Source organism: Platalea leucorodia (genome assembly GCF_965183815.1).
Source record: "Platalea leucorodia genome assembly, chromosome: 5".
In the NCBI taxonomy this organism is placed as follows: domain Eukaryota; kingdom Metazoa; phylum Chordata; class Aves; order Pelecaniformes; family Threskiornithidae; genus Platalea; species Platalea leucorodia.
Window position 1 is genome coordinate 84,355,886 of NC_138827.1, and position 13,892 is coordinate 84,369,777.

Genomic DNA, 13,892 nt, shown 5'->3' on the forward strand with positions numbered 1-13,892 from the left:
CGCGTCATCGCCCGCCGCCGCGCGTCACCCATTGCGTCACCCGCCACGTCACGCACCGGGCGGGGCGCTGCAGCCTTCCCGGTTGCCGGTGCCGCCGCCGCGGCGGGGATCGCGCACCCCCCTCCGGAGCGGGCGGGCGGCGGGGAGCGGAGCGGGGCGGGGGGGCAGCGCCGAGCCCCGGGCTCGCCCCGCATTGTGACCGGGGCGGAACGCCGTGTCCCCGGCGCGGTGGCATCCCCCGGCCGCCGCAGCGGCTCCCCGCAGCCCCGCCGCTCCCCGCGGCTGGCCCCGGTGAGCCAAGCCCCGCGGCGGGCGGGCGGGTCGGCGGTGCAGGGGCAGAGATGGCGAGGCCACCCCAGCAGGGCTCGTCCCCGAGGGCATCACCCTTGCGGTACCTCCCCGGCACCTCTGTCACCAGCTTTGTCACCAGCTGTGTCACCAGGCTCCAGCCCTCGGTCCAGGGACGTTTTCCTTTCCTTCAGGCAGCAGCAGCAGCAGCATCCCCCCCCCCGCAGCTATAACCGAGGTTTCCATCACCACCTTTCCGATGAAACAAGTGGGCTCAGCTCCCTCGGAGGTGTTTTGTCTGGTGGTGACACTTTTATGAGGCTCCTTGTCCCTCACGTGTGTCGCCCACCACCCCGGGGGGCACCGGGGATGTCTCCGCCGGCTGGAGCTGGCTCAGGCGGTGGCGTGGTGCCTGCATCCCGTGCTGGGTGGGCTTCGGGGGGGATGATGTGTGGCTGGCCCAGGCGCGGGGGGCCAGAGCCACCCACCCCCTATCCCACGCTCCCCCTTCCAAGCTGTGCTGCTTTTCCAGCTGCCTGCACTTCGGACCCGGAGGAAGCGCCCGGCGCTGGCGGAGAAGGATCATGTGATGGTGGTGTCCACGTCCCCCTTCGTCCCCCATCCTGGGCCTGCCGAGCGCCCAGCGAGGATGGGGCTGCTGGCTCTCGCTCTGCTGCTGGCGGTGGGGCTCCTGCACACGCAGGTTAGCAAACGCGGGTGGAAAGTTGGGAGAAGCGCGCGGGGCTGAGCTGCGAAGGATCCGGTGGGAGGGCTCTGGGATCTGCCTTGCTTTCCTCCCCTCCGTCCCTGCTCTTCCTGCTATGGCTGCCTTCTTCTGCAGCCCGTGTCCCGCCCCAATGTCCTGCTTGCGCTTCCAGCTCCCTGCCTGCCCTCCCAGCACCCGTCCCCAGCAGCACCCGTCCCCCAAAATGTCACCAGCTCAGCCGCAGGGTGTTTGATTAGCGAGGGGGGGGGCCATCAGGCAGTGCAAACGGCTGCCCTGCTTGTCCCTCCTGCTCTCCCGGGACAGCGTGGTACCTGCCTCGTCCCGGCACCGAGGATGGGAAGGGTCTCCCCCACGAACCAGCCCCCCTCAGTTCCTGTCCCAGGGAGCGTGGGAGGGGGTGGCTGGGCTTGGGGAGGGTCTGCAGCCCCCCCAGCACTGCCCCTCTCCCGCAGGCCTCCCCCCTGGACCGCTCCTTCCAGCTGGATTACAAGGAGGACTGCTTCCGCAAGGATGGTGCCCCTTTCCGCTACATCTCGGGCAGCATCCACTACGCCCGCATCCCGCGCCCCGCCTGGAGGGACCGGCTCCTCAAGATGTACATGAGTGGGCTCAGTGCCGTGCAGGTGTAAGCAACGGGGGCAGCCCCTCGGGGTCTCTGGGGTCCCCGGAGCAGGGACAGAGGCAAGGGTGATTTGATCACAGGGAGCAGGGACCAGCCCTTGCACTGGGCTGACTGTGATCCCCAGAACGCCCCTGCCAGACACCAGCATGAGCCTGGGCTAGTCCCAGTCCAGCCCCAGTTGCCGCCCTCAGCCCAGGCTGGAGGCCAGTTCCCAGGAGCAGAGGGATCGGCCTGTGGGAGGGTTCCCCGTTGTGCCGGGGTGCCCTTAGCCCCCACATGCCAATATCTCCCCTCTCGCCCCAGCTACGTCCCCTGGAACTACCACGAGCCGCTGCCGGGGGTTTATGACTTTGCTGGGGACCGGGATGTGGAAGCCTTCCTGGACCTGACAGCTGAGCTGGGGCTTCTGGTGATCCTGCGGCCGGGGCCCTACATCTGTGCGGAGTGGGAGATGGTGAGCCCCAGCCCCCAGACCTGGGACGGAGGGATCATGGGTGGCCCGGGAAGGGCACAGCAGGGCTGGCCCTTCTGGCTGGCACGCTGACCCCGGTGCCGTGCCAGCCATGCCCAGGCTGCCGCTCTGAGGGGCGCGTGCCACTCCAGTGCCAAGCATTAGCCTTGCCCTGGCCTGGTTTTGGCTGTGTGCCAGCCCGGGCTGCTGAGCGGTTTCTCTGCCTCCCTCTTGGCTGTGGGTGTTTCTTCAGGGTGGCCTGCCCGCCTGGCTGCTGTGGAAACCAGACATCGTCCTGCGCTCCTCCGACCCCGGTAAGCCTCAGCACGGGGCTCTGGCCACCGTGTCCTTACAGCCTGCTGCCAGTCCCGGCACACCGGTCTCTCTCCACGCACCCGCCAGCCCACTGTGTGGTCTCTCCCATCCTCTTCTCCATCTTTTGGGAGCGCCATAGTTGGTCCTCCATCTCTCCTTCCCCACCGTGCTTGGCTCTGCCCCATCTGCTCCATCCTCCTCCTGGCAGGGCTGGCTGCAGGTGGGCTGGGGTGGATGCCGCAGCAAGGCTGAGCTGCCCTCTCTCTCCCCAGCCTACCTGGAAGCTGTGGACTCCTGGCTCCATGTCCTGCTACCCAAGATCAAGCCACGCCTGTACCAGCACGGGGGGAACATCATCAGCGTGCAGGTAGGGTGCCGTGAGACCCAGTCCTGTGCCCTGCTCTAGGTCATCTTTGGATATGCCCCAAAAAGCCACCTGTACCCCCTACCCCATGCCCTCATCTGGCACAGCTCTTAGATAAATCCCTCTCGACTTCTGGACCTGGGTTTAAATCCAAGGGCTGGGACTCTGGGGTACCTGCCACCACCCTGGTTGTGGTTTGAGGGACACTGGCAGAGCTGGGGGTCATAGTGGGGCTGGAAGGTCAGTCTTGGGACACCCCTGGGGGCTGTCACAACATCTAATGATTGTCGGGAGGGAAGAGGGGAGCTGGGTGCTCATCCCAGTGCATGGTGGGACCTGGCTGTAGCCCTGCCATGTGCACGCTGGGTGCCGGCCCCTGCCCGACTCGCAGGTGGAGAATGAATACGGGAGCTACTACGCCTGCGACTACGAGTACCTGCGGCACCTGCTGGGCTCCTTCCGGACGCTGCTGGGGAGCGAGGTGCTGCTCTTCACCACCGACGGCACGCGGGCGGAGGAGCTGCGCTGCGGCACGCTGCAGGGGCTCTACGCCACCGTCGACTTTGGGCCAGGTACCCCTGTGGGGGAGGAGGAGGAGGAGGAGAGGGGATGGGGGTCCCAGCTCTGTCCTGCTCCAGCCTCCCTCCCACCACCTCTGCAGGCTCCAATGTGACGGAGGCGTTTGGTGCCCAGCGCCGGGTCGAGCCGAAGGGGCCCCTGGTGAGCTTGGCGTGGGCGCCGTCACGGGGAATGACCCACGATGGCTTTGGGGAGGCAGAGGGGCTGGGGGGGGGGTGAGGCAAAAAGGGCTGCTGGGGCCAGGCTGCAGGTGAGCAGGGGGGATGTGGCTGACAGAGGGGTGCCAGAAGTCCCAGCTCCGGGCAGGTGACAGTCCCTTTCTCCCCCAGGTGAACTCAGAGTACTACACGGGCTGGCTGGACTACTGGGGGGAGGCGCACGCTAGCACCAGCCCGGCGCGGGTGGCCCGGGGGCTGGAGGACATGCTGCAGCTGGGAGCCAGCGTCAACATGCAAGTAGTCAGCTGGTGGGGGGCACAGCCTGGGGGGACGATGCCCTCCCATCTGCCAGCATTGGCGTGGGCATTGCCACTCGCCTTCGTCCAGCAGGGCTCGGGCAGGGGGAGGCAGGCAGGGCTGGGACTGCGGGTGCAGCAGGAAAGGGGCAGAGCCTGGTGAGCCCCCGCTGGGTCTGTGGGGGTGCTGATGGGGCTCTCTGGGGTGTCCCATAGGTACATGTTCCATGGGGGGACGAACTTCGCCTACTGGAGCGGTGAGTAGGGCCCTGCCCTGGGGAGGGGGGGCACACTGCGGAGCTGGGGGGCTTTCCTTGGCCATCCCCGAAGAGCCTGCTTCAGGCTTCTGTTCTGCCCCACAGGGCAGGCTGACACATACCCAAGGGCCCCTGAACCCAAGCTTGTCCCTCCCTGGGGACTCCTTTTGTCCCCAGGCAGGGGCTCCCAGTTCTGGGTCGTGCCCCCCATTGCATTGCAGCCAGCCTGGGGCTGGGTTCCACACCCTGGACTCTGCCAGAGCCCCTTCCTCCAGCTCCCATCGCTTCCCCGGCCAGGTGCTGACTTCAAGGACCAGTACAAACCAGTGACCACCAGCTACGACTATGATGCTCCCCTCTCGGAAGCAGGAGACCCTACTGAGAAGCTGTTTGCCATCCGCACAGTCATTAGCAAGGTGCTGAGCCTGGCAGGAGGAGGGGGACAGCACTGGGCACCGCTGCCAGTGCCAGGAAAGAGGGGGACACAGAGGGACCTGGCAGGGCAGAGGACATCTCCCTGCGTGCCCCGGGGGGCAGCTGACAGTTTGCTGTTCAGTTCCAGCCCCTGCCAGTCGGTCCGATGCCACCCGCCACCCCCAAGTACGCCTATGGCTGGGTGGCCCTGCGGAAGGTGAGTGCCTGTCCCCAGGGCTGTGCTGCCCCTGCCTGGCGCTGCCCGGCTGCCTGTCCCTCTCTTTGCAGTATGCCGACCTCCTGGATGTCTTGGACGTGCTGTGCCCCTCCGGGCCCATCCAGAGCCAGTTCCCCCTCACCTTTGAGGCCATAAAGCAGGTAAGGGGCTGGGTGCAGTGGGGGACACTGGGGGACACGCTCCTAGGCTTGTCTGCCCTGTCCCCGGGGTGGAGGAGCAGAGCTCGTCTCCAGCCCTGTTTCCCTTTCTGTGCCGCTCCACTGTGTCCTGCAGACCCACGGCTTTGTGGTGTACCGCACACAGCTGCCCCGGGACGTCCTGGACCCAGCCACGCTGGGCGCTCCTCCCCACAGCGTCTGCGACCGCGGCTACGTGGTGCTGCGGCAGGTGAGGCTGCGGGAAAGCACCCATCCCTGGCCCAGCGCTCGGGAGGGCTGAGGGACCTGCCGGCAGCGGGGCCATGCCATGCCAGGGTCTCAGGGACAGCCAGGGTGCTGAGAACCACACTGAGCCCTTGTGGGGTAGCCCTCTGGCCCGAATTTGCCCCCTTTGGGGGCAGAGGGCAGCCCTGGGCCAGCTCTGGGGGGTCGGCAGTGGGATGCTAGGCTGGCAGGCTGCTGGCAGCGTTCGGGGCGGTGGGATCTGGGCACGGGGCGGCAGCGCTGACCCTGTGGCTGCAGGAGTACCGGGGGACACTGGAGCGGGACGGGCAGACAACGCTGCGTGTGACGGGCAGGGCAGGGGACACCCTGGACGTGCTCCTGGAGAACATGGGCAGGATCAGCTTCGGGGCCAACATCAGTGACTTCAAGGTGAGGGGAGGGTGCCCTGGGACTCTGGAGGGGATGGCCTGGCCACTCGCGTGGCCAAACACCTGCTCTCCTGCCACCCACGACAGGGCCACCCCAGACCTGCTCCCTGCTTAGTCTCACACCACCCCTGGCAAACCTGCCAGGGCCAGGATGAGGCTGTGAGATCGGCACCCCTCTCTCCCACTTTAGGCTGCCATGGCAGCCAGGGCAGCGCAGCCCCTCGGAGGGGATCCCATCCCACCTTCACTGCTGCGAGGGGGACGTGCCCTGGGGAAGCCAAGCATCCTCCTGCCCGTGGCAGACCCTGCTGCCTCATTTTCCCTTCTGCTCCATCTCAGGGCTTGCTGGGGAACCTCTCCTTGGACTCCAGCCCTCTTAGCAACTGGCTGATCTACCCCCTGGCCATAGACACTGCCATCCAGCAGGGCTGGCCACATGCTGCCCTGCCAAAATCAAGCAGCGGGGGCAGAGCAGGGCCAGCCTTCTACACTGGGACCTTTGAGACCCCTGGCATCGCCTGGGACACCTTTGTGAAGTTCCCAGGTTGGAGCAAGGTAAGGCAGTGCATAGCCAGGAGAGGGGGTGAGGGCGGAGAGGGGCACAGCCCAGTCCTGTCTCCCATCTTCCAGGGCCAACTGTGGATAAACGGCTTCAACCTGGGCCGGTACTGGCCCCGCCGCGGACCCCAGCAGACCCTCTTTGTGCCCAGCTCGGTGCTGCATGTTAGCCGCCCCAACAACATCACAGTGCTGGAGCTGGAGGGGGCACCCCCCGACCCCTTCCTGCTCTTCCTCGACCGACCCCTTTTCAACAGGACCCTCAGCCACAGCAGCACACGCACAGAATAAACGCAGGGCTGCCGGGCACTGGCATCGCCTCTGGCTGGGGCTGTGGAGATAGCGGGGGGGCTGGTGAGGGACAGGGGCCAGCGGAGGGGCTGCAGGGCTCTAGGAAAGTGGCACACGTCCTGGCATGGACATCCAGAGCTCCTGCCCTCCCCTGGGGACAGGCAGGGTCTGTGCTAAGGAGAAAGGGGCTCAGAATTGAGCTTGTTTTGTATGTTAATCCCAAATAATTCCAGTGCTCATGCTAACACACCCCACGCCTAGGGGGTCAAGGCACCTCTTTATTGACAATGCAGGCAGAGGAGGTAGTTGCTAACATGATACAGCCGAGACATCAATGTCATCCAGGAGAGGAGAGGGCAAAGCACAGCCCAGAGGGTGCCCACAGGCAGCTCAGGGCTGCAGGGTCCAGATAGGTCAGGATCTGTCCCACGGCCATGGGCAGCAGTCTACGAGGTAGCCATGAGAAAAGCCAGCCACTAATACCCCCCAGCTGGAGCTGGGCCACAGAGCAGTCCTGGCCCCTCACACTAGTACGTAGGGACCTCCTGGTTGTAATGTCCCCAGAGTTACCACCCAGAGTGACATTCTTGCCCCGAGCCTTGCCAGAGTTGCCTCTGAGAGTGACATGGCCAGCTCAGTCCCTCTGACCAGTGCTGCTCCACAGGCTCTCCATCGCTGCACAGCCAGTGCTCAGCCGTGTCTCCACCACGTTGGTCCTTGGCAGGCAGCAGCAGTCCCCAGCCTCACGTGTGGCTGGCCCGGGCCCGGCGGTGGGTTTGCAGGCAGGCCGTAGAGCAGAAGGAGAAGTCGAGGTAATGGAAAGGGATCCGGCCCAGCAGGGACTCTCCGCAATGCCAGCAGCGGCTGCAGGAAAGAGCAGAGGTGGCCCTGAGCGAAGGGGACACTTGAAAGAGGGTTAGAGGAGCAGAGAGGATTCACTGCCTGGGCTGTGATGTGAGACAGCAGCAGCATGAGGGAGCTGGGGCTCCTCTGGTCCTACGGGGCTCACCCAGCAGCCCGGCCAGGATGCGCTCCCAGGAGGCAACGCTGTGTGGGGTGAGGCACTTTAAGGCAGGCTGAACGTGGGGGAATTTGGCCCCACAGGGGGCTGTAAAGCCCCTGCCTGGATCACCTCGGGCAGGGCTGGCTGCCCACAAGCCTGTGGGGTGGCACAGGGAAGGGACGTGGGATGCAGGGTGAGGGGCACAGGTGTGGCTGGGGGATTGGCTTGCCATAGATCTGGCTGCAAGCGGACCAAGTTGTCCTTTCCAAAATATTTCAGGGGGGCAGAAGAAGAGAGAGAGAGAAAGCTTTTAGACAGGCACTGCTGGGAATCGAGTGGACAGGAATAGCTTTAGACTGGAAATGAGAACTGGAGCAAGAAGGGCAGGGGACAGCTGTGCTCACGCGGGAGAGTTTGTCTGCGGAGCCGTGCTGCCAGGGCTGTTACCTGATGTTGGCAAGAGCTGTGCCGGCGTCCTGCAGCTGCGCAGCCAGCCTCCGCTCGGCAGCCAGGGCCCTCTGGGGAGCAGAGAGACAGCTCAGCCCCCCAGCCCCAGGAGCTGCTGTGCCCAGAGCCCACCGCATCCGCACTGCCCCAGCCGGGGTGCATCCCCTTCCCCATGCACAGCCTCACCTTCTCCCTGTCGGACAGGGCCGCGAACCGCTGCTTCTCTCCCTGCTCCTGCTCCCAGCGTTGCCGCTCCTCCCTCTGTGCCTGCTCCCGCTGCTTCCGCTGGGCTTTCTGTGCCCGCTTCTTCTCCAGCTTCTTGGCCTCCATCTCCTGCGTCAGGGGCCCTGGCACCTTGGGGGCAGAGGGCAGTCAGCATCTCCCACTGAGCCAGGGGCAACAGCATAAGTGGGTGAGGGGTGCTTTGCTCCGGGATCCCCCAGCCCTCAGAAGGCGAGGGCAGCGGGCAGGCACCCACCTGGGCACGGCTGTAGTCGTACTTGTCTGGATGGTTCACCATGAACTTGCGGAAGGCGTTGCGGGTCAGTTTGTCAGCAGAGACACAGTAGGGAGTCCTCTCCTGCCCGTCTCTGCGAGACAAGACCAGCTCACCCTGCCATCTTACTGCCTGTGAGCCCAGCGACTCCCCAGAATTGTGCAATGGGTACTGCAGGCCAGGGTATCACAGCCAAGGAGGGGAAAGTTGCTTATCCCTGCACCAGAATCCCTCAAATCCTCCCCTTCTTGCATCTCAAATGCCCTGCAAAGGGTGGTGTCATCCCTGCCCTCTGAACTGCCTACCAATAAACCTGGAAGCACTTCGGGGCAGTGCCCGCCTGCCGCTGTGCCAGACGAGGCAGGCAGAGAGAACAGTGGTTCAGCTCTCAGGCCTCCCGTAACAAACCCAGACATCACGGTTGGCAGAGACCAACCCTGGCTGTCCCAGGGCAAAGCTGGCACCAGTCTCCCATGGCTGAGACAGGAGTGAGTTGCTGGGCTCCCACAGCGGAGCTGTGCTCATCCACGGCTGGGCGCCCTGCGGCCATACCTGAGGGCAGGGTCCGCCCCCGCCTCCAGCAGCAGGCACACAGCCTCAGCCTTCCCCGCGCGCGCTGCCACGTGAAGCAGGGTGCAGCCGCGCTCATCCAAGGGCTGGTTGAGCAGGGAGCGGGGCATATCCAGGGGCTGCGCGCCCTCCCTGTCCTCGTGGTCCCCCGGCAGGTCCCCACTCTCTGGCACACCCAGGAGGTGCTGCAGCATCCCCACATCCCCTGTTTTGCAGGCGGTGAACAGGGTGTTGCGGAGCTGGGTCTGAGGGTCTCCTGTGAGGGAAGAACAGGAGGGGAGTCTGATGGTTCCCTGGGCAGAGTGGTGCTCTGGTCTGACCAGTAAATCCACGGCGTGCAGTTAAAGCAGCATCCTGCTAGCTGGATTTGGGCACTGCAGGATCTCCAGCACCTTCAGAGTCTGTGACAATGTGCCATGGCATTGCTGGGCACTGCTGGCAGCAGCCGAGCCCTCTCTCCTGAGGCGAGACCCACTCCAATCCCCCCAACACACCCAGCTTAGCCAGATGTTGCCTGCCCCCGGTTCAGAGCTACTGCTCCGCACACTCAGCTCTTTCAAAGGCACGTGGCTTCACTACAGCCATCCCGCACCCAGCTGCTCTGGGCACCTGCGTGACAACGTGCTCTTCACCCCACTGCAAAACCCCCAGCAAACAGGGCAGGCATCCACCCGGCCCAGCTCCCGACCCCACTTACCTCCATCGCCCCAGGGAAGGGGCTCAGCCCCAGCCTCCCCCTGCAGCTCCGTCACCAGCTCCAGGCTGGGCTGCCCACACTGGCTACCACGGCATCCCGAATCTTCGGCACGGGGCCCTGCGCAGGGAGCACATGTTGAGGAAGAGGGCCAGGGCCAGCCTGCACCCCAGGCATAGCAGTCCCTTCCCCAACACTTTCCTACACTGTCCCTGGCCAGTTCTTCCCCCTCACCTTTCTCCACCTTCTTGTCTCTCTTCTTCCTCCTTTTGCGGTTTCGCTTGGGCATCACTTCAAACTCCCGGAGGTCCAAGGTCCCCAATGTCACTTCCACAGTCTCCAGTTCCCCTGCAGGGCTTTCCTCCTCCTCTTCCTCCTCCTCCTCCTCTGGGGCTGAGAGGGGTGATAAGACAGGGGCTGAGGCCCCACACACAGCACGAATCACTCAGGGCTCTCAGCTAAGCACACCCTGCCCTTCTCCTGCCCAGCACGAGGCCACACTCTGCAGATTCCCACCATGGTGCCAGGCCCTGTCACAGAGCTGCAAACCCAGGCCCTGTACCATAACACCAGACCCCCTGCTTGCTCCACGGCTCAACTCACCACTTGTGTCCTCCTGCGGGGGATCCATCTCTGCTTTCCGCTGCCTCTTCTGCCAGCCCTTCCGGGGGGACCCAGTGATGTCCTCCAGTGGTGTGTCCTTCCCTGGGCAGCAAGGGTGCTCCTGTCATTGCCTGGGGACAGGGAGCACCCCATGTCTCCAGGGATTGAGGGTTGGGGAGCTAGCACCTCAACCCCATAGGGCAGCATCCCCTAACACACATGGGATTACACGAGGGGCCACGTCACTCTGTCTGCTCTGACCCACAGGCACTGGGGCACCAGGGCTGGGCTGACTCACCATACACCTGCAGGGTGGCCAGCGCGGCGTGGACTCGCAGCACCTCTCGCAGGGTGGCCCTGCGGGTGCTGAGGGGGATGTGGCAGACGCGAGGGTCGCCTCGGGTGAGGGGTGGGTTCCTGCCACCAAAGAGCAGCGCCCGGTTGTGGCGCGGGGCCCGGAGGAAGATGCGCTGAGCTTCATTCAAGTGCTGTGCCCAGGCTGCCAGCAGGTCCTGAATGTCCTGGGGAGGAAGGGGAGGCGCTATGGGGTCCTGAGCACACTGCGTGGGCACAGGCACCTCTGGAGCAGGGACAGACCCAGGACAGAGCAGCCTCAGTTGGGCCCTGACCCCCTTCCGGAGCTCACACCCCACCCACGCCCTCCAGCAGCAGTATGGTACCACCCCAGGGAGCCAGCCATGACCACATCTCCCTGCCAAGAGCCCGGTGCTGTGGTCCAGCCCCACCTTGAGCAGCGCGGCCTCGTTGTAACGCCGCAGGGAGGCTCCAGCCGACCTGGGTGCCGACCCTGGGGTCTGGGCGTCCCGTAGGCCCTGGGCTGTGCCCCGACGGGCTCGCACCGTGTAGCGATGGAAGGTCTTGTGCTCCTGCACCTGGGGGCTGCAGAGAGGGGCAAGCATGAGCAACAAGGGCCCATGCATGGAGAGGAGGTGAGCTGATCCTCCTGGGACCCCAGAGGGCTTGCCCCTGGGGCCCTAAAGATTAATACTTCCCTTGCAGCGCAACTGGGCTTAGCCAACTCTCAAGCAAAGCCCAGGAGCTGCAGGTGCCCAGGGTGTGGGAAGCACTGCAATGGAGGAGCAGGGAGAGGATGGCCATCCAACGCCTAGCCCCACCCGACCCTGCCCAGAGGGGCAACCCCAGCTCTGTCCCCCTGTACTCACCCCCGGAACACAGCTCCTGCGAAGTGCCCGCCGCCCATCATCAGCACAACCCAGCACGTGCTCGCGCTGAGGCTCTGCAGTGACGCTGTCAGCTCTGCTGGGTCCTCGCTGCCACCCTGAGACACAGACACCCCTGCTAGCACCCACGGGATCACCTTGCCACCTCTTACTGTCCCCCAGGACAGAGACCAGGCCCTCTGCTGGCACCAGAAGCAGGTTTCTGGGAGCAACCCAGAGCCAAAAAACAGGCCACCAGCAAGCCTGGGGCTCTGACCCAGCACCAGAGACCACCCTTCCCATCGCGAGACGTGAGGGACTGTCATACAGATGTCTACATCCTAGTGCCACTCGCCTTCTCGGGGGTCCCTCTCCCAACAAGCTAGGCTGTGACTTGCCTTCCCGATGCCCAGCACGCAGCGGTAGGCGGAGATGAGCTGGCCCTTCTCATTGCGGAGCAGCACCTTGTGGGAGCGGGGAGTCTGGGCGGTCCCGGGGCTGTCACTGGCAGAAGGCAGCAACTCTGACTCACTGCTCGCATCGGAGCTCTCCGAATCGGACCCCGAGATGCTGGAAACATCACCTGCATGGGAAAAAAAATGGAGCAGTGGAGCAGGGCAAAGATTAACAAACAGCCTCCCCACTACTTTGCAGGTGGCTCCAAGGGCCAGCCCACAGCCCCAGAACTGTCCTGTCCGATACCCCGCCTATCACACGGGGGCTGTGGGCTGGGGAAACAGGCGTCTGGGGCTCTGGACCCCCAGGTATGCATAGGCAGGGCTCAGGCAGAACACCCCCTTCTCCCCATAACAAGTCAGCAGGACTCAGGAGCAGTACTGGACCCCCAGGAGACCCCACAGGGGCAGAATAAAGGGACCCAGAGCTGGCAGAGGTAGCTGGGGCTCCATCTCTGGCCAGAACAGCCCCAGCGGGCTGCTGATGGCCCCTGGGCTCCGCTGAGGACAGCCCTGTTCCTCACCTGCACGGGTCTTCTCCTCAAACACTTCTGCCGGCAGCGTCCGGCGCCCCAGGAGTCGCTGCTTCAGGTTGAAGCGGTGCCAGTCGAGACGGTAGTGCTCAGTCTGTGGAAGAAAGAGGTATGAGCTGGCAGGGTCTTGGTGGTCCACAGAAACCCCAGCACCAAAGGGTCTGAGGTGACAGACTCAGAGGACTGAACCGATGCTGGGACTCTGCATCATCCCACGCAACAGTCAACCTGAACAGGCGCAGGACTGTGCTGCACATACCATTTAGCTGCAGTAAATGGCATTTTAAGTGATAATATGCAGGATCTGAGTGCCAGATCCCAATAGGATGCAGGCAGTGGAGCTCTGGGAAGCAGCCAGAACTGGGCTGCACCGCGCTGGGGCTGAGCCTCCGCAGCAGGGCCCCACCAGCCCCGCTCCCACCTCACGCTGGCCGCTCGGCCCCGCTCACCTGCTCCTCCCGGCTGCTGAACACCTGCCCGCAGGTCAAGCAGCACATCCGCTCCGGCACCTCAGGGACCCCATGGGCCTTCTCCTCACTGCTGGCATCTGCAGGTTTCTCTGCAAGAACCATAGAATCGTTAAGGTTGGAAAAGACCCTTAAGATCATCAAGTCCAACTGTCAACCTAGCACTGCCAAGTCCACCACTAAACCATGTCCTCGAGCACCACGCCTACCCGCCTTTTAAATACCTCCAGGGATGGAGACTGAACCACTTCCCTGGGCAGCCTGTGCCAGGGCCTGACTGCCCTTTCAATGAAGAAGTTTTTCGTAATATCAGAAGAAGGAAGGTCTGTGCACAGGCGGCTCCCCAGCTGCACCGCAAGGAGCGGGGCCTCCTGGGCCTCTCCTCAGGCACTCAGAGAGCCCCGTGGCTGCAGAAGGAGCTCTGGGGACCCTGGGGTGACCGAGGAAAGCCCACCCGCCCCGCTCCAGGGCGGCCACCCAAGCCCTGCTGAGGACAGAGCTCCTTCTTCGCGCCTCGGGGCTGGCGGACACGAGCGTGGCCAAACACCGCCCCCCCCGCGGAGCCCCACGCACCGTGGCTCGCTGGTGCCGGCTCGGCGGCCCACGCATCCGCCGCGGCGCCGGTGAGGAGGATCAGCCCGCGCAGGAGGCCGGCGTCCTGGGAGGCCTCGAAAACCGACCTGCTCTCCGGGGCCGGCATCGCTCCTGCGGCCAGGGGAAGGGACAGCGCCTGAGCGACGGGCCTGGCCCCGGGGGCGGCGGGAACCACCCGTGGGTGACCGGGCGGGCCCCCCCCCGGGGGTCCCCGCCACACGGGTCCGCCCCTCTCCCCCCGCCCGAGCCCTCCCTGCGGCCGGGACCCCGCCGGGGCCGCTACCCCCGGGATCCCCCCCCCCCGCCGGTAACGGCGGCGCGCGCCCCATCACTCACGTGCGGCCGCTGCCGCCCCGGCCCGGAAGCGCCCCTCCGCTACCTTACGTCACATCCTGCCCAGCTACGGGCCGCCGCTAGGCTCAGCCCGGCCTCCCTCCCTCCCGCCTTCCCATTGGCCGGCCCCCGCCCCGCCCCGCCATT

The 13,892-nt window shown here is 65.0% G+C and overlaps 2 protein-coding genes across 8 annotated transcripts; one reads left to right on the plus strand and one right to left on the minus strand.

Moving 5' to 3' along the window:
- Nucleotides 1-170: 170 nt before the first annotated feature.
- On the plus strand, nucleotides 171-6,369 carry GLB1L (galactosidase beta 1 like; the record flags this gene model as incomplete). Of its 2 annotated transcripts, none has more annotated exons than XM_082311758.1 (17): nucleotides 171-291; nucleotides 821-991; nucleotides 1,468-1,640; nucleotides 1,941-2,091; nucleotides 2,342-2,402; nucleotides 2,676-2,770; nucleotides 3,159-3,339; nucleotides 3,429-3,487; nucleotides 3,676-3,797; nucleotides 4,017-4,057; nucleotides 4,355-4,473; nucleotides 4,614-4,688; nucleotides 4,760-4,849; nucleotides 4,983-5,096; nucleotides 5,390-5,521; nucleotides 5,860-6,075; nucleotides 6,151-6,369. In XM_082311758.1, the coding sequence occupies exons 2-17, from the start codon at nucleotides 878-880 to the stop codon at nucleotides 6,367-6,369; spliced, it is 1,962 nt and encodes a 653-aa protein (XP_082167884.1). In that variant the 5' UTR covers nucleotides 171-291; nucleotides 821-877. The 2 variants fall into 2 exon arrangements, with proteins under 2 accessions (XP_082167884.1, XP_082167883.1); XM_082311757.1 differs by lacking the exon at nucleotides 171-291 and adding an exon at nucleotides 500-526 and having other exon boundaries at nucleotides 3,114-3,339.
- Nucleotides 6,370-6,657: 288 nt separating this feature from the next.
- On the minus strand, nucleotides 6,658-13,792 carry ANKZF1 (ankyrin repeat and zinc finger peptidyl tRNA hydrolase 1). Of its 6 annotated transcripts, none has more exons than XM_082313186.1 (16): nucleotides 13,749-13,792; nucleotides 13,392-13,523; nucleotides 12,801-12,910; nucleotides 12,343-12,445; nucleotides 11,762-11,946; nucleotides 11,367-11,482; nucleotides 10,929-11,082; nucleotides 10,481-10,703; nucleotides 10,183-10,284; nucleotides 9,814-9,972; nucleotides 9,583-9,699; nucleotides 8,868-9,141; nucleotides 8,298-8,409; nucleotides 8,006-8,204; nucleotides 7,820-7,890; nucleotides 6,658-7,233 (listed from the first exon to the last, which is right to left on the minus strand). In XM_082313186.1, exons 2-16 carry the CDS (start codon nucleotides 13,516-13,518, stop codon nucleotides 7,060-7,062), a joined length of 2,226 nt encoding a protein of 741 aa, XP_082169312.1. In that variant the 5' UTR covers nucleotides 13,519-13,523; nucleotides 13,749-13,792; the 3' UTR covers nucleotides 6,658-7,059. The 6 variants fall into 6 exon arrangements, with proteins under 6 accessions (XP_082169312.1, XP_082169310.1, XP_082169311.1 ...); XM_082313184.1 differs by having other exon boundaries at nucleotides 9,814-9,996; XM_082313189.1 differs by having other exon boundaries at nucleotides 7,016-7,233; nucleotides 8,006-8,173.
- Nucleotides 13,793-13,892: the final 100 nt, after the last annotated feature.

Bases quoted from the DNA above. Each gene is read 5' to 3' on its own strand.
- ANKZF1 (XM_082313184.1), bottom strand. From the start codon at position 13,518: ATGCCGGCCCCGGAGAGCAGGTCGGTTTTCGAGGCCTCCCAGGACGCC. The intron at 12,911-13,391 runs GTGCGTGGGGCT...TGGTTCTTGCAG, and splicing joins GCCGGCACCAGCGAGCCACG to AGAAACCTGCAGATGCCAGC. The intron at 10,704-10,928 runs GTGGGGCTGGAC...CTTCCTCCCCAG, and splicing joins ACGAGGCCGCGCTGCTCAAG to GACATTCAGGACCTGCTGGC.